This window comes from Drosophila bipectinata, chromosome 2L (genome assembly GCF_030179905.1).
Source record: "Drosophila bipectinata strain 14024-0381.07 chromosome 2L, DbipHiC1v2, whole genome shotgun sequence".
NCBI classification, from domain to species: domain Eukaryota; kingdom Metazoa; phylum Arthropoda; class Insecta; order Diptera; family Drosophilidae; genus Drosophila; species Drosophila bipectinata.
The window spans coordinates 2,437,038-2,455,010 of NC_091736.1; the positions used below are offsets into that span (position 1 = coordinate 2,437,038).

Consider the following 17,973-nt stretch of genomic DNA (forward strand, 5'->3'; position numbering starts at 1 on the left):
TTGTGTCTATGACAAGCGTAACTCTCCGTACATAATCAACTTAATCAACCTTGAAATACAATTTTTTAGCCCCCTTAATTTGAGACCAAGTATTTACCAGTGATCTTTCGTGCTCACTGGTGATATAGTGGAAGGCAGTCCGAGAAGGTGACGAATCTTTGGTACCTCCTTCTTCTATACCTCCTTTCACCTACAGTCGCATATTTTAAAAAAAAACTTACCACCTCCTTTACATTGAGTATTTTGTATTATTATTTATCTTGGAATAAAATTAATAGGGTCGCTTTTTAAAATCATTTTTTATTTATTTGGTAATTGAAAACTCAACATTTAACATAAATGGTAATTTAATAACGTGCTTTGCATATAAATCTTCTGTTAGAGTCACAATTTTTGTCGTTTAATTTGTGACTATTTGTTACATTCCTTCTCCAACCCATTTCGTCACATCGTTCAATCCCTCCATCATTATTGGGTTCTCCTGGACTCCAAATATCAAGTACTATTGGCTTGCCTGTTGAGAACCAAATATGGTAGCCCTGTTTGCCCAGGTCGGTGCCGGAGGTCCAATAGACATCATCCAAGTTGTTGTTCCAAAGATATTCATCAACTAAACGCCACTCCGTATATGATTCGAAATCTAAAAGATCAGCGTCTAGCAGGCGACAAGCTTGAAAGGCTTCGAACCAGTTATTTTCCACTTTGTTCTCAATATAATAACTTCGATTTCCGATCTTAACAAAAGTTACTGCATTGACCAGGGAAAACACTCCCACAACGGTCAGAAGACAAAACCACGAAAGAAACATTTTACGAATCTGTTTTAAAAACTCCAGATATTTGATTTAATATACCCTTTGATTAGGAAGTGAATTGTTAAAGCACATTGTTAATATTCTATGATAAGATACGACTAGAGTATTTTCTGAGAAAATTAATAATGGAGTTCACAAATAAAGAAAGGTTTTTAAACGTTGTCATTGAAGTGCAATTACCCATTAAGATAAGACCGCCGTTGTCAAATTAATCATATTGATATTTATTTATTATTAATAATACTTTGTGGTTAGAGCCTCTTAAAGTTCTACATTTTGTAACAATACTAAGTTAGGTAAGTTTAGGGTGTGACTGCTGTTGGGTTTTAAGCACTGGTTTTTAAACATTGGTTCACTACACAGGTCTTCGTTAAAAGCTCGCCACATGGTATGATCCTTGACCTCTCTATGGTCACATTGACAGAGAATTTATCTTTATATATGTAAATGGCCGCAGGCTACATTGTTTTACCATGAAATTTTAAGATTTCGAAGGGGATCCACCTAAAAATTTGACAATCTGAACATTTTCGTTTTTAGACGCTGGTTGACAGATAATTGATAGTTTATTGTATTCCGCTTGAGATTTCTATTCATAATTTACAATATAACTGCTATTAGGAGTATATATGGTACATTAAATATTTTGACTTCTTCTTTGCCTTTAAAATATTTTCCAGAGACAAGAAATATTCATCAGAATAACATTAGAAAGTCGTAAATCTTAAAAATGAGCAAAATTTAAGATACACGAAAGATAAAAACAAGTTTTACCTTAAGCGTTTTTCAAACTGTGATAATGTTGTAGTCATTAGCTAACAAAAATATAAAAGCAAACTGCTTTAAATATTTACCTTAGTCTAGTAGGAATGTTTCTGAAAATTAAATTGGTTTTTATATTGATCTGGAGATGTGTTTTGCTTTTAAAGAGTGAAGAAATTACAAATGAAATCGTAGGGGGTATGACTCGGAATCAATTATTCATTCATTTAATTATTCAATCATAATTTCTTAAAGTAGAAAAGGCAGGAGTTTTAAGTCTACACAATGCTCCTTTTGTAAAAATCGGAAATGGTCACTACTTCTTTGTGTCGAATATCGAAACCAACTGGTTCGATGCCTATGAGTATTGCAGAAGTATGGATACACATTTGATAACTTTTGAGACCATGGAAGAGTGGAATTTAATCAGTGACTATATGAAGGATAAAGAAATGATCGACTTCTATTGGACGTCTGGAACGGATTTGGCAAATTATGGAACACATACATGGTTTTCCAACGGAAAACCAATAACGTTGAATATTTGGCGTATAGGGGAACCAAATAATTATGGCGGCAACGAACATTGTGACTCTTTTTATATATTTCCCGTAACACAACACAGTGCATTGAATGATGAACAGTGTGTGACCTCGAGAAGGTTCATCTGTGAGGTTCCCACATCTTTATCAACTCCGTACTGTAATTTTTTGTGTGCCGTACATCAGAAATAAAATGATACATTAATAGATTCCGGATTCTTTCCAATAGGCCAATAATGATAAAGTCAACAAAAAATGCCGGATGTTATAGGAAATATATTCAACGCTGCCGGATACAATTTTCCACAACATCCTTATCTTAAGAATCGGATCAGGATTGAGGAAGATAGAGCTATCACTATGGGCCATGTAGGGGAAAACCCCATTTTTTCGGACGAAATTGGACGAAAAATCTAAAAAATATTTCGTCTCAGGATTTTGATGCAGAATGGTGGGGAATCGATCCAGAAATCGTTTAAGGTACTCCGCTTGAGAATCGGATGAGAATTGAGGAAGATATGGGCATCACTGTGGGCCCTATAGGGGAAAACCCCATTTTCAAGGGGTCCCATCACGAAAAATGGACAAAAAATCTAAAAAATATTTTGTCTCAGGATTTTGATGCAGAATGGTGGAGAATCGATCCTGAAATCGTTTAAGGTACTCCGCTTGAGAATCGGATGAGAATTGGGGAAGATATAGCCATCACTGTGGGCCATATAGGGAACAACTAAATAAATCCCTTATATACCCGAAACTAAAGCTGTTTGTAAAAGCGAAACCGTTTTGCCTTTGAAGTAGGTTAAAAAAAATGTAAATATGAGAAAGTATATATTAGCAGCCAATAAGAGATGGTAGAAAAGGTTGTGGTCATACTCCTGGTCTTCTATTTGGGATGGCCAACGCAATCGCTGCCCCGCAGTTTAATTCTTCAGGAATTACGAGGTAAACAAGTTTTTGCCATAGATTTGAAATAAATTGGCTTTTTTTAAGAAATACCAAGGCAATTGAATGTCAAAATCGAATCATTCCAAAGATCTGGTAATGGATGGTATTTTGTGGAGACGATGAAAAAAACCAGCTGGTTTGGAGCGTATGAGGAGTGTCGTCGACGGGGCTCTACTTTAATATCATTTAATATTCCCGACAAGTGGAATGAAACAATGAAATTTTTGGACAAGAAAACAAAAAGCTTGAATGCCAACTTTTGGACATCGGGAAGCTCAAATGGACATCCTGGGAATTTCAGTTGGTTCGGCACAGGAAGAAAAATTAATATAAGTAAATGGCTGCCACATGGAATAATGAATACGACAAATGAATCAAATTGTGTCGAACTGCAAATTAAAAATGAGAATAAAGGATTAAGAGCAGCGCCTTGCCTTAAGCTCAATGGATACATCTGCGAGGTTAACCGACCAAGAGGATTTCTGATCATGACTTGGTAAAAAATAAATTTAAATATATTTTTAAATTAAAGCTTATTAAATCGATTAATACCGGTATAATTGCCACATTTTATATAAAACAATCTAATTTTTTTCTCAACCAAGTAGTTGACAAAATGATGGAGAAACTATTTGGAATTTTTCTCGTCTGCTTTATTGGAGCAATAACTCCATTCGGAGCTCTTCGAGTTCTAACAGATGTAGCAAATGGTAGACATATCATTCTATTTATATGAATGTTTAATTTTGTGTTTTTTTTTTATAGGAGTATCGGATAGTTTTAAGCTAGATACCACACCTTTTATTAAACTTCCAACCGGCTACTATCACTTTGAGTTCGACAAGACAACTAACTGGTTTAAAGCCTTCGAAGCCTGTCGGAGAATAAATGGTCATTTGGTTTCTTTCGAGACAAAGGACGAATTGGAGGCCGTCGTTAGATATATCAGGAAAACCACTTACACTAACCACTTTTGGACTTCTGGTACCGATTACGCCAAGAAGGGTCACTATGTCTGGTTTGCCACCGGAAAGAAAATCGATCTCGACATCTGGTGGCCAGATGAACCCAATAATTTCAATGATACGGAACACTGTGCCGAGCTGAGTATAAATGCCAAGTCTAAGCAGGTGAAGGGTATAAATGACGTAGGATGTTTACTTTCCCGATCGTACGTCTGCGAAGCTGAGGAAGGAACTACTGCTTCCGTTGTAGTTTGGTAGGTTTTGTTCATCTTTAAATGGTATATTGATTTGATACATATTTTGATACTTCTTATTGAATAAATATAAATATAAACACATAGTTTTTCAGTTGAATTTTGGGCTAGAGCCAAGCCAAGAATATTTAAAAAAGCTTGCCAAGAATATTTAAAAAAGCTTGAAGCTTTTTTTATCTTTCCGAAAAAGATAATTTTTATCAGCTATAATGAGAAATGAGATTATGAATTTAATCCGCAAAAAAAACACTTTTGTTTTATTTTTTTTTTATTTATTTAACTAATATTAAACTAATTAAAAGTCGTCAAAGGGAATGTGTTTCGGACCAGATCTTGTTTTGGACAAAAGGCATTTATTTGCAAACTTCGTAGCCCGAAGACATATTACGTATGTTTTATTAACACGTAAATCTTAAAATAAAATGGAATATAATAATATTTGAATATTTTTTTTTGACAATTGGAACCAACCAGTTAGACAGAAGACAATACACTTGATATCTGTAAGCGACTTATTAGTGTCTCAAGTACCTTTCAAATCATTGTTAGTTGATAACAAATATAAGTGCTTCCGATTTCCGAAATTGCCTTTGTTTTGTCGCTAAAAATTAAACCAACAACAAGTGGGGACTCTTGTTGTTCCACTTTTGATATAACAAATATTAAAAATAATTAAAGGTAAATATGGTGTTATAACTGGTAAGGTATCATTGGAGATGGTATAAAAGTTAGAAAGCCGGTGACTTTAACTGCAGTTTGAAAAATGTCTTTGAAAGTTCTTGTTATCTTTGCCGCATTGGTACTGGTCTGTGCCGCTCAAAGCTATAATATTAATCCCTATATACAAAATGGTAAGTATTCCAAATAAAATATTTATACGATTAAAATAATTTTTTTTTTTAAATATAGGGATTCCTGAATCGTGGCATATAAATACCTCTCCATTTATAAAGATCGGCGAAGGATATTACTATATAGATACTAGAACCGCCAAGAACTGGTTCGATGCTTTTGAATCGTGTCGTCGACTCGGCGCCAATCTTATCTCTTTTGAAACCCTGAAGGAGTGGGACCTAATCAATCAATATTTGTGGAATCACGGTTTAAATCATATATACTGGACCTCGGGGGCAGATTTGGCGCATCAGGGCAAACATCACTGGTTTGCAAATGGAGAAGCAATAAGCCTGAATATTTGGTATCCTGGGGAACCAAATAACCAAAATGGAAATGAACATTGCGATGAATTGGGGGACAGGCGTACTGAATCCAATTATAATGTATTAAATGATAGACCCTGCAGTTACGAAAGGTATTACATTTGTGAAACAAACCAGCCAAAAACAGCTTCGTTTGTTATTTGGTAATATTATTTATAAAATACACACAATGTAAATATACCCATTTTGAAATAAATAAATTTAACAAGATTTAGACTCAAACAATATTAACAAAGTGATTGGATTCCAATAAGAGCTTTAAAAGTAGCTTACATGAATTACCTATTGGGACTGCCATGATCCTTTTTTTTGGAACTTCGTAGGATCTCTTATTGAGTACCTGGTGGAGTATTATCTCGTACATACGTATGACTTTAAAGGTCCATTGAATGAAAAAAGGAAAAGGTTTTTCATTTGTTAAAATACATCTTAATAGGACTCACTCAATGGCGTTTAATACTTTTAATAATTGGCTTATTTAATGAGGGAATAAAACTAAGTTTATATTCATAACTTACATAGACTGAAAAATTTGAAAACCAATTACGAAAACTTGTGCAAAATATTTTTCAAATAACAAGCATACCAAAAATTTCAGAAATATTAATACAACCATTTACTGAGTTAATCAAAGAGATATTTTTTTGCGACTTATTAGTCTCTATGTCACTCCCCTCTTATATCATTTTCAACCGATAAGAAATATAAGTTCTTAATTTTGTCGCAATTTTCTACCTTTTGTCGCAAAAGATATCAATATCAATGAAATTATGAACAATATAATTACGAAGTTAATTAAAAGTAAGGTGTTATAGCTTGTTAGGTATTACTGGGGATGGTATAAAAGTAAGAAACCATCTGATATCAACTGCAGTTTGCAAAATATCTTTGAAATGGAACTGAAAATTGCGATGAATTGGGGTACAGGCCTATTATAATGTATTGAATGATAGAGCCTGCAGTAACGAATGGAATTATATATGTGAAACAATTCAACCCAAAACAGCTTCGTTTGTTATTTGGTAATATTTGTGTATATAAAAATACACAAAAGAACATATAACCATTTTAAAATAAATAAATTCCTGAAGATCCTGACCATTTCTCAATTTGTGGCTATATGACTTTTACTGAGATTTTGATTCACTGCCGGAAGTTAAAAGACCGCTCTGACTTCTGGCTAAATGGAATTCGCATTGAGTAGGATTTGGCCAATTACAGAATTCGCTGGGGAATTGTCTGTAACTTTTTCAACTGCCAATTGGGGGACCATAAAATATTTGACAAATTGCCATATTTGCAGGCATTTCAGTATTGCGACAGGCCACACAAAGAAATCGAAAGTCAAAATGGGGAATTTGATTCATTTGGCATTTATTTAAATTTGCCACAATTTGTAAGCTAATTTCATTGTCAGAGGCAAATCTGGGCCATATTTGTGCTGGGTCGATTGTTATGTCTGACAGCGACAAATGTCAGAATGTCAAATCACTGGAAAAACATATACGCATACTCACTGTTGCGATATATGTATGCGAAAAAAAGTGTGGGCGAACAATTTGTTTTATTTGCATTTCACACATTCCCCAGTGAAACGGGTGAGCGCCTAAAAATATGCTATACTCCGGCATAAGCGTTTGTTATTCGCCGATGGCCAAAAAGCAAAAGTTACCAGGCCCATATGTCTGCCACAAAAATAACGAAAAAAAGAATGGATATGGGAAAAAATTGGATGTACATATATGTATGTATTTCGGTGAGCTATTTTAATCCACTTTTCAAAATTTATTATGCAGAAACGTTCAAAAATTTCTCGCCAAACTTTTCGCTCCCAAAAAAAAAGGACGAGAATCATCTTTTCGGATTCGTTTTTCAATTGCGGCATTTTTTGGTTTTGTTTTTATTTCCAAAGGGGTTTTTGTCTTTCGCCAGACTAGAGCTGTCCACATGTTTTGGGGGTCATAAATCTGCAATTACCAGTCATGCTGGACTGACTCGTCCTCGGCCTGGTCCGGGTCCTGGACCCATCGTTTCGATGCTGCAGCATTGTCCGGGGATATTTTTGCTGGCCGCCAAGTTGCCGGGGCCCAGTTGCGAAATTCGCTTGATGAATCGGTTTGCTTTGGCCGTCGGAATGATTTTCAAATTGAATCTGCAACTTAAAGCGGCACCGATGTGACATCTAAATTATGCTTAGACTCTGTTTGCCTGACATTTGATTGGAGACCTCTCTGATTCGGTGCGGGGCTCCGAGTCGACTCTCGGCGAGGAAAGTTACCCAGTTAGTTTGTTGGCCCGAAAAATAAATAAACAAAACAGTTGAAAAGAAACTTGAAGTTGACTAGTTTCCCTGCCCTTTTAGCTATCTCTTTATTTCTCTACTTGGCTTTCTATTTTTTTTTCTTGTGTCCCCCTTACCAGTGTTTTTTTTTTCCTCCTGTGAGCCGGTAATTTTTGCCATTTCTTGGCCGAGTCCTGGATGCTCGACTAACTTGTATGCGTTCATGCTTGGCAGCCAATTCAAGTCGTGTCATTTTGTTGAGTTTGTGTTGAGAGTTCGTTGAGTTACCGTATCCGCCCCCTCTCTCTTGGCCAGGCCAAAAGGCCCCCCTTGTGCTCTTCCCCGCCCTTTAGCCTTCACCGCTTGTAATTCAAATGTCAGTCAGTGAGTCAGTCATTCAGTCGTCGGTTCGTTCGTTTGTTCGTCCTTTCAGTCGGCACGTCAATGTGAGGCAAAAGTTCCTTCCAAGCTCTTTCCATCCACTTGAGCCTTGCCAACTGAGTCGCATCGGATCCGTCTGCCCCTCTGCTACTCTGCTCAGCCTCCCAGGATCCTGCATCCTCCAGGACAGGTGTTGTCTCATTTGTATCGTTGCATGTGTGTAAGTGTGTGCGTGAGCCTTGTGGTCTTCTAGTTTTTCCTCCAGTTTCCCGTCTATCCAGTTTGCGGTTAGCAGGTTGAAACCTTCTCGGCTACGGCTCTCTACTTTCCGTTTGTCTTGCGTGAGCCTGGCAAAAATAAATTATTTATTGAACTCGGTTGGTCGGGCACACGGAAAATTCCAAACACAATAAACTACATACATGGATAAATTGATTCTTGCTTAGTTTTCTGGGTAATCAACTGAAATCTTTGGCAATCATCGATCAAAGGCCAAAAGGCAAAGCAAAGGGCGCCTTCCAAAGAGAAACTTTGTAAATATGAAAAGATAAAATTGAAACTGATGTATTTTATTTAAACAAGATTGTGAGAATCACTCTGTTTAATAATTCCTTAGGAGAAGAGCTTATTGAATTTAATTTCTGTTTACCCAAAAAAAAGTTTACTTTAACTAAACACCGAAACTTTAGACTTTCTTCGTCCTCTTTTTGAAATATAAACACAAAGTTCTATTATTCTTAACAGTAAAATTGTTGGCCAAGTCTAGGTCTTTAGCCTTGAGCTTGGAGTGTTTTAGTTATTTACACCTTGCAATAATCTCAGAGACTCTAGACACTCACTTTCCCTGGGTAGAGGGGTACAAAATTTCCTTATTTATTCACCCTTGAAGTAACACACGGAAGTAAATTTTCGACTTTGAATTCATGGCGCTGCCATTTGGCTAAAATATGCCCGGCATTGTGCTGTCCTGTCATTGTTCCCGCTTGTATCCTTGCATATTTGCACGCCGCCAGCTGAAGTTCGCACTGCCACCATCCTGCAGCGGGTCGCCTCTCGGCTTGCCACACACTCGACACTACTGGCTCGGGCGCCACACAACTCACAGCTTATGAATTTGCGGCCTTAGGAGCATCAGCCTCAGCTCCGGCTTGGCGCGTATAAATTTCATAAGCCAACAACGGCACTGAACCTGCAAGTGTTAGGGGGTATGGAGGGTAGAGGGACGTCATGGTCTCGCAGTGCCATAAAACGCTGGCTAAGTGAAGCTCAAAACGGGTTAAATTGCAATTACGTGCCGGCCACTTGCCCCAGAGCATTGTCGTGCCGCAACATGTTGATTGTCTGGCGGAGGAAGTGGTGCCTCCGGTGGTAGAAAGGGTCTGGGCGAGCTGGGTAGCTGGGAATCCTGGGCAGTGGCCATACCTATCTACGTGTTTCCCACCTCGGACTCTCTCTGACTGGGCATAAATTTTGCCGGTTATCTACGAGCCTGCTGCGTCTGCGGGTCTAAAAAGTTTTTAATTAAAAAATGCAGTTAAGAAATTTTTGCCCCACTATGACAAATAGCGCCAACAGCAGCAAACAAGTATGCCGTGATGTATACATGCAGCTCTACATATATTTATGGATATTACTAGAATCGCTTTGTATTGCCAAATCAATCTGCATATTAACAAAACATAAAATAAATAAAATTGCACATCCCCCGAATGCCGATAAATATGTACATAACTTGGTAACTTCGGTGGCCCCACCAGCCTGTTCTTGTCGTTTCTCTTGGCGAAACTTTTGGTCAGGGCTCTTGCACTTTGCCAGCTTTTTTTGGGCCCTGACTGCCTGCCTGCCTGCCTGCTGCCAAAGGAAAATTGAAAAACTAATTTTCAACAACAAAATCAAAGCAAAAAGCATCTGTGAAAGGAAAAATTCGGTTTGCATAAAATTTCCATAATACAATTTCGATAATTTGCACAAACTATGTTGATGGCAGGCGAGGAGTTTGGGGCAGATGAAGTATGAAGGACGACCAACTTGAGCTGCAACTTGACTTTCGACTTGACTACTGCTGACGTTTCCCTCGCCAAGGACCTCCTTGCCGAGTCCTGAAAGTCCGGAGTCACCCCCCGCCCAGCCCCACAGGCAACAGCGGGCGCAACAACGTGTTAACAACTATATGTCCTGGCTTGACAATTTTTGGCACCTAGGGCGACAGCGTCAGCCCGAGGAGTCATCAATCATGATGGTGTCCTGGCGTTGAGGCACGTGACATGCGGGTTAAGGATTCCCATTATATCCCACCTAAGACCATAGAGAGTTCAAGGCTGATGACGTGGGGCGAGCTGTCGGCGAAGGTCAAACCGAGATTTATGAGGGGATTTACTCGATCCGAGGAAGGCGATAAGTTTAAATTGCAAAATTCAGCTTCTGAGATTTATAAACGATTTTAAAACAATTTATCTCTTCCGAACTTTGTCTATTTGTGGACTAACATTCGGAGAAAATAGAAATTTCAGAGTCACTAATTATAAAGTATTAGTTTCACTATAAATATTTATTATAATAAGATTATTATATTATTATAATGGGTTACAGTCATGTTTTATTTAGTTTTAAATGCAATTACCGAATAAGAATAGTTTTTAATGTTTTATATACATATATTGCATTGTTTCGTCTCACAAATGCATATTAGATATTGTAGGCTTGCGAGCTCGTCACCGATATTTAACCTCCTCAAGAGGTTTTTTATTTAATGTCAGCTGCATTCTGTGTTTACATGGTGAATTCTTGTATTGATTATTTGATACGATTTTGCGATTTGCGATATCTTATCGTATATCTTATCAATGAGCGGTTACAATTCCCTCCTCACCAAAAGGTATATAAGAAGAATGTTGTGGAGTTTCCAAACCCGCTACCGTATAATGTTTCTTTCGCGGCTGTGGCTTCTGACCGTTGTCGGAGTAGTTTCCCTGGTTAAAGGGACTTTTGTTGAGATCGGAAGTCGAAACTATTATATAGAAACCAGAGTGGAGAAGAACTGGTTTGAAGCCTTTCAAGCTTGTCGTCTGCTAAACGCTGACCTTGTATATTTTGAATCCTTCGCTGAATGGCGCTTAGTTGATGAATATCTTTGGGACAACAACTTGGATAATGTCTATTGGACCTCCGGCACCGACTTGGGGAACAAGGGCTACCATGTTTGGTTCTCAACTGGCAAGCCAATAGTACTTGATATTTGGAAACCCGGAGAACCAAATAATGATGAAGGCATTGAACGATGCGATGAAATGGGTTGGAGAAGGAATGTAACAAATAGTCACAGATTAAACGACAAAAAATGTGACTCTAACAGAAGATTTATATGCAAAGCACGTTAATATGTTCAAAATTTAAACAAATAAAGTAGATTTATTAAATAACTTATTTTTTGGCTATTTATATTTTTAGCTAATGCGGTTAATATCTAACGTAGACTGCCTTCTAGGCATACTAGGTCGGTATTTAAGGGAGTATTTAAGAAAGTATTTCAAGGTGGATTAAATAAATTATACACAGAAAGTTTCACTAATCATATAAACCAATATAGTCGATAATGGCTGTGACGACTTTCTCTATAAAAGACTAGAAATGAACCGAATCAAAAGTATTAGAAAAATGCGCATCAAATACTTAAGACTCGCGGTCGTAGTTGGGGTATTAATTTCGTTATCAAAAGCAGATAAACTAAAAGAAAACGCGAGTGATGTCAGTGACATGATTTCAACGTCGTCTTATTGGTATTCTATTGAAAGGAAGACCTCACGGAACTGGTTTGAAGCTTTTCAAACATGTCGCTTGGCAGGACTGCATCTAATTTATTTTAAAACGCATAGCGAATGGCGAGAATTAAATGATTCTCTGTGGGTCAACCACGCTGATAATATCTATTGGACTTCTGGCACTGACCTGGCTTTTAAGAACAGAAAATATTACTGGTTTTCATCTGGAGAGCCTTTCCATACGAATCTGTGGGCCTATGGAGAACCGACTCGGAGTAGAAGGAGGAAAGGTGGAAATCAAAACTGTGCTGTAATGGGCCACGAAAGGACTAGGTCAGGTAGTCACAGACTCGGGAACAAGGATTGTTATGATAAAAATCTTTATATATGCAGAAAAAACAAAGAAGAATAGATTAATTTAATTTTATAGTTTTCTCATCATCGCCTTATATTTAAATCTCAAGCTCTGTCATGGATATAAAAATTACCAAACAATACCTACGAAGATATATTTTTTGGATTAAGTTCAAAGATCTCAATGCATTTATGCAAAAAAAAAAAAATTTTAATGTTTTGAAAGTATTGAAAAAAAAGTTAAAATTTTGGATAATTCAAAAAAGATACAGGAAAAAAATCGTAACACTTAACACCTTATTTTCATATGAAAAAAATGAACAATAATACAAAACTTAATTAAGAGAACTTTAATATATCTAAACTTAGTTTAACGCTGACCTAATCTGTCTTGGATCATTAGGCAATTTCAACTATCAATTTTAAGAAAACATGAGGTCATTACTATATTGAGAAAATTACTAAAACCCAATATGTTATCATATGTATAACCAATAACTTTCGTCACCTTCGTGGACTGTCTTTCACAGTGACACGATAAAGTTCAGTACTGAATATTAGGTAGGTATTTAAGATATGCTTTAACAAGCAGTTCAAGGTAGATTAATTTTATTCTACGCGGAGAGTTGCGCTTATCATTGCACAAATATAAACAACTTTCTCCAAAAGTCTCGAAATAAGCCGCATCCAAAATAATGGAAAGATGTCCAGCAAGTGCTTAACACTCGTGATCCTAGTAGGAGTAATAATTTCATTGTCAGATGCAGCTCGTTCAAAGTGGTTAATTGAAAGAGCGGACAAAAAGAACTGGTTTGACGCCTTTCAAACATGCCGATTTAAAGGAATGCATCTCCTGTATTTTAAAACAATGGCGGAATGGCGTGAACTTGATTTATATCTATGGGATAACGACTGGGATGGTGTCTATTGGACATCCGGCACAGACTTCGCTTTTTCGAAAAAATTTTACTGGTTTTCAACTGGAAAACTCATTACTATGAATCTATGGGAGCACGGTGAACCGAATAATAAAGGAGGAGCTGAACATTGTGTGGAAATGGGCTCTAAAAGGACTTCTTCGAGTACGCACAGACTTAATGACAACAATTGTTATACGAAAAATCTGTATATATGCAAAAAGTAAAAATAATAGTAATCGAAATTGTAATTTAAAATAAAAACAAGAAAGGAAAGCAAAATTTTGGCGGAACCAAAGTGTCCCAATGTTAGGTCGGTATTAAAGGGACGCTTTAACAGGCAGTTCAAGGTAGATTAAGATGATTATACACGGAGAGTATATGAAAAATATAAAAAATATAAAATATAAACAACTTTTTCCAAAAGTCTCAAAATAAGCTGCACCAAAAATAAGGGCAAAATGTCCAGCAAGTACTTAAGACTCGTGGTCCTAGTTGCAGTAATAATTTCATTGTCAGAAGCACTTCGTTCAAAGTGGTTAATTGAAAGAGGTGACAAAAAGAACTGGTTTGATGCCTTTCAATCATGCCGTTTAAAAGGAATGCATCTCGTGTTTTTTAAAACGTTCCCGGAATGGCGCGAACTTGATTTACATCTATGGGATAACGACTGGGATGATGTCTATTGGACATCCGGCAATGACTTGGCTTTTAGAAATACGTTTTACTGGTTTTCAACTGGAAAGCTCATTACTATGAATCTGTGGGAGCACAAAGAACGTAATCGTGGAGGAAATGAACATTGTGTGGAAATGGGCCACAAAAGGACTTGGTCAAGTACGCACAGACTTAATGCCAACGATTGTTATAAGAAAAATATGTATATATGCAGAAAGTAAAAATAATAGTAGTCGAAATTGTAATTTAAAATAAAAGTTAATACACCCTGCCAGTTAAGAACGGAAGTACGTCGAAAATATCGGCTAGAGTTATCCGATTCATATATGAATTTTATTATAAAACCCATATCTTATAATAAAAATTAAAAAAAAAAATTCGAAGCTTCTAGTTTTGAATAAACCAAACTTTCAGTCTCGTCATCGTCTCATATTAAGAACTTGAGAACGTTGTAGGATTTAATGCCATTGGGAAGTCGTCAAAGTAGCCATATAAACGATTAAAACGGTGCTAATATGGGAAAATTAGGTAATCTCTAAAAGATAATTGAATAATTCATTCTCAGTACATTAATTTATCTTACCTCAGCTAAACCGTTTTGGCTATGTAGGAACATTTTTAAGAAAACCTGAGGTGATTGTCATAATCTGAGAAGAACTAAAATCCAAAATTTTGTCATGTTACAAGTAACGTTCGTCACCTTGGTGGTCTGCCTTTCACAGTGATGCCACAATGATAGGTCGGTATTAAAGGGAAGCTTTAACAAGCAGTTCAAGGTATATTAAGTTGATTATACACGGAGAGTTTCGCTTATGATACATGCAAAATAAACCTTATACAAATTACTATCAATATGTCCACCAAATACTTTAGACTGACGGTCGTAGTTGCAGTAATAATTTCATTGTCAAAAGCAAAACATAACTATACAGTGGAAGAACCTCCAGAGTATTATATTGAAAGAAAAGTACTAATGAACTGGTTTGACGCCTTTCAAACATGCCGCTTTAAAGGAATGCATCTCCTGTATTTTAAAACGATTGCGGAATGGCGTGAACTTGATTTATATCTATGGGATAACGACTGGGATGGTGTCTATTGGACATCCGGCAATGACTTGGCTTTTTGGAAAAAATTTTACTGGTTTTCAACTGGAAAGATCATTACTATGAATCTGTGGGAGCACGGAGAACCGAATAATCAAGGTGGAAAGGAACATTGTGTGGAAATGGGCCACAAGAGGACTTGGTCTGGTAATCACAGACTTAATGACAAATATTGTTATAATAAAAGGCTTTATATATGCAGAAAGGATAAAAACACTACATATACTTGTAATTGTAATGAAGTTGGATAAATTTCATTGTCGGTCAACAAATCAATGCTGCCTATACTCGTTCGGTCATCCAATTCCATAATGATATTCTGAAAATAATCTGTTAGTCCCTCAAAAGACATCATCAAAATATCAGAAAATAAACTGAATTGTTGTCACACAATATTAGAAACTATATACTCGGTCTGGGTTTCAGGGAGCTAATAAAAAGTATTAAGTAGATTAAGTGGATTTAACACAGAGAATTAACACATTAATGGTGTGACGCCTGGCTCTATAAAACACTAGAACCTATTCTTATCAAAAGGTTTTAAAAAATGTCCCCCAAACAATTAAGACTCGCGTTCAGAGTCTTAACAGACGCACGGTTCTATATTTGAAGAAAAGTTCTCTGAATGTTTTATAAGAAAAATATTAAATTTCTAACAATAAAGACATAAGCTTTAGATTCATATTCTGTCAAGAAATGAAATCAAAGCTCGCAGATCAAAGATTCCGCTCTGATAAAACAAAATGTCAATCAACCTAACTTATTTTTTATCAGAGATTTCGATAAAATACTTGCGTTTCGTATAAAAGGCCAGAACTTAAACGTTGGTGACCAATTTGTGAAAATGTTGGCTAAGATAGCACTCATTTGGTCGGTGTATGGAATATTTTCGGCAATCGGAGCATATCAAGTGGTACAATATCTACAAAATGGTAATGTCTTCACGATCATATTCATAATCATAATAATACTAATCCTATTTATTTCAGGAGTGCCTGGTTACCTGAACATAACCTCCGATCCATTCGTAAATATCAACGGTGGGTTCTATTATATTGAACCAAAATCGAAAGTGACCTGGTATCAGGCTTTCGAGTCCTGTCGTCGAATGGATGCCTATCTGATTGCCTTCGAAACCATTGAAGAATGGAACCAGATCAACCAATACCTGTGGAATCACAACATCAGTGATTTGTACTGGACTTCGGGTGTGGACTTGGCGGTTGAGGGAAAACACGGTTGGTTCTCAATCGGCGAGCCCATCCAACTAAATATTTGGGGCACTGGAGAACCAAACAATATGGATGGAGTTGAGCATTGTGATGAGCTGGGCTACGATGGAAATGCCACCAATTACAAGGTACTGAACGATATACAGTGCGACGAGCAAAGATTATTCATATGCGAGACTCATGGACCCAAAACGGCATCGGTTGTAGTGTGGTAGAGATGGGATATAAAAAACCCTTTGCCTTTCCAGAATAAATATATCATAGCACCTCTACTGATATGTCAGAATGATATTGTGGGCATATCTTGGGCCAAGATAGCGCAAGTGTTGATCCAAGATGCCAGGATGTTTTTGTGGGAAAAGAAGCAAACCGGAGACAGGGAAACCTCGGAGCTGACAAACTTTAGCTTATGCACAATTCAGATTGCATTGTCAGCAATTTTTCCATTTTTGACTTTTTCCACATGCCAACTTTTCTACGAGCTATTGTTTTTCTCCCATTCCGTGTGCTTTTTTTTTCGCCTGCCTCACGCTTTTCGCCCGCACCGAGCGCAGACATGACAAATGATGTCAGCGCTCGTGCATAGTTTTCCGGAAAGGAAAACACAGAGCGGGAAAACCGGACTGGACTGGGGGAGGTGAGGGAAAGTCTCCTGACAGTGTTGAAAAATGTGCTGGCTGCAAAATCAACACAAACATTTGAAGCAGGCAGCAGAAGAGCAAGTTAGCCGCACTCGGGCGTGACATGTCGCGCTAAAAGTTTTTCCAATGCAAAGAATCCCCCGCGGAAAAGTCCGACTCAAGGGAAAAAGTTTCAAAATCATATGAGTGGGCATTGATTATCATAATTGAAATAAGTCGGCTTTCAAAAGTCAAACACCAACTAATGTGAAGAAAGCCCAAAAGGGAGAAACTCAATCGTTAAAATAAACGCTCAAGTTTTCCACAATGCCACTTCAGACAAGAATGAAAAAATATCTAGTATTTAATAGTGATATCCTTTAAAGACAAAAATCTTTCACCTTTTTTAAAGGTCTGTTTTCAATACTATTGTCTTTTGAACAAAAACCAAACATAAAGTAAATGGATTTCTCTTAAACGTAAATGAATATTCAGAGAAAATATACACACACTTACCGCCCAAAGTAGGTTTCCTAAGAAAACACAACTCAATTCATGGAGCTTTATCCTGGGACCAGGACAGAGCGAAATCTTGGCGGCTCAGGCAAATTGTAGTTGCTCTTTGTTGGCACGCATCTTAAATGTAATTTGCATTTGGGGCGAAGGCGAATCGTTGCAAGGAAGCCCTTGGATTACGATTGCCCCGCTCCTCTAGGTCCCTGGCCACCCAGTGGGTAATTATAATTGTCCGTCTGGCAGGACACTCACTGTCCTGAGTGTTGCGGCTTGCTGCGCTTAATTTGTGTTGCCGCAAAACGATTTTCCAAGAGCTCAAATTGTAATTAAATTTTGACATCGACTGTCCGGCTGTCCGACTTTGGACATTCGATGCCAGGCATTTAGCTTCAAGGATCATTGGGCAGAGTTTCGATTAGCGTCCAAGGAATCCCAAGGAGTGGGAAGATAATCGAGACTTCCAGCATGGGGTGAAGCTGTTTCTTGGCAGCAAAAGATTTCTAAAAGTGTAAACTTTCACCAGTTGGAGAATCGAGGGGTGTTTGTTCAGTTTGCCAGTTGCTCCGCATCTTGTTCAGCTTCTTGCACTTGCTGGAATATTTACGCTCCGAGGCGGATGTATGT

The 17,973-nt window shown here is 37.3% G+C and overlaps 3 protein-coding genes and 2 long non-coding RNA genes across 5 annotated transcripts; 4 read left to right on the forward strand and 1 right to left on the reverse strand.

The window, feature by feature from the left end:
- Positions 1 to 2,908: 2,908 nt before the first annotated feature.
- On the forward strand, positions 2,909 to 3,611 carry LOC138925916 (uncharacterized). The gene is made up of 2 exons (XR_011442149.1): positions 2,909 to 3,064; positions 3,113 to 3,611. It is a non-coding gene; the product is annotated as an uncharacterized lncRNA (long non-coding RNA).
- A 64-nt stretch (positions 3,612 to 3,675) lies between these two features.
- Positions 3,676 to 4,368, forward strand: LOC108131161 (C-type lectin 37Da-like). The gene is made up of 2 exons (XM_017249897.3): positions 3,676 to 3,777; positions 3,833 to 4,368. Exons 1-2 carry the CDS (start codon positions 3,684 to 3,686, stop codon positions 4,288 to 4,290), a joined length of 552 nt encoding a protein of 183 aa, XP_017105386.2. The 5' UTR covers positions 3,676 to 3,683; the 3' UTR covers positions 4,291 to 4,368.
- A 6,483-nt stretch (positions 4,369 to 10,851) lies between these two features.
- Positions 10,852 to 11,591, forward strand: LOC108131166 (C-type lectin 37Da-like). The gene has a single exon (XM_017249902.3). The coding sequence runs from the start codon at positions 11,012 to 11,014 to the stop codon at positions 11,543 to 11,545; it is 534 nt and encodes a 177-aa protein (XP_017105391.3). The 5' UTR covers positions 10,852 to 11,011; the 3' UTR covers positions 11,546 to 11,591.
- Positions 11,592 to 13,244: 1,653 nt separating this feature from the next.
- Positions 13,245 to 14,609, reverse strand: LOC138925747 (uncharacterized). Its single transcript, XR_011441955.1, has 2 exons — positions 14,459 to 14,609; positions 13,245 to 14,385 (listed from the first exon to the last, which is right to left on the reverse strand). It is a non-coding gene; the product is annotated as an uncharacterized lncRNA (long non-coding RNA).
- A 906-nt stretch (positions 14,610 to 15,515) lies between these two features.
- On the forward strand, positions 15,516 to 16,488 carry LOC108131185 (C-type lectin 37Da-like). Its single transcript, XM_017249920.3, has 2 exons — positions 15,516 to 15,913; positions 15,971 to 16,488. Exons 1-2 carry the CDS (start codon positions 15,826 to 15,828, stop codon positions 16,426 to 16,428), a joined length of 546 nt encoding a protein of 181 aa, XP_017105409.2. The 5' UTR covers positions 15,516 to 15,825; the 3' UTR covers positions 16,429 to 16,488.
- Positions 16,489 to 17,973: the final 1,485 nt, after the last annotated feature.

Coding starts and splice junctions, on each gene's coding strand:
- LOC108131161 (XM_017249897.3), top strand. CDS start 3,684: ATGATGGAGAAACTATTTGGAATTTTTCTCGTCTGCTTTATTGGAGCA. Junction 3,778..3,832: donor TCTAACAGATGTAGCAAATG/GTAGACATATCA, acceptor TTTTTTTTATAG/GAGTATCGGATAGTTTTAAG.
- LOC108131166 (XM_017249902.3), top strand. CDS start 11,012: ATGAGCGGTTACAATTCCCTCCTCACCAAAAGGTATATAAGAAGAATG.
- LOC108131185 (XM_017249920.3), top strand. CDS start 15,826: ATGTTGGCTAAGATAGCACTCATTTGGTCGGTGTATGGAATATTTTCG. Junction 15,914..15,970: donor GGTACAATATCTACAAAATG/GTAATGTCTTCA, acceptor TATTTATTTCAG/GAGTGCCTGGTTACCTGAAC.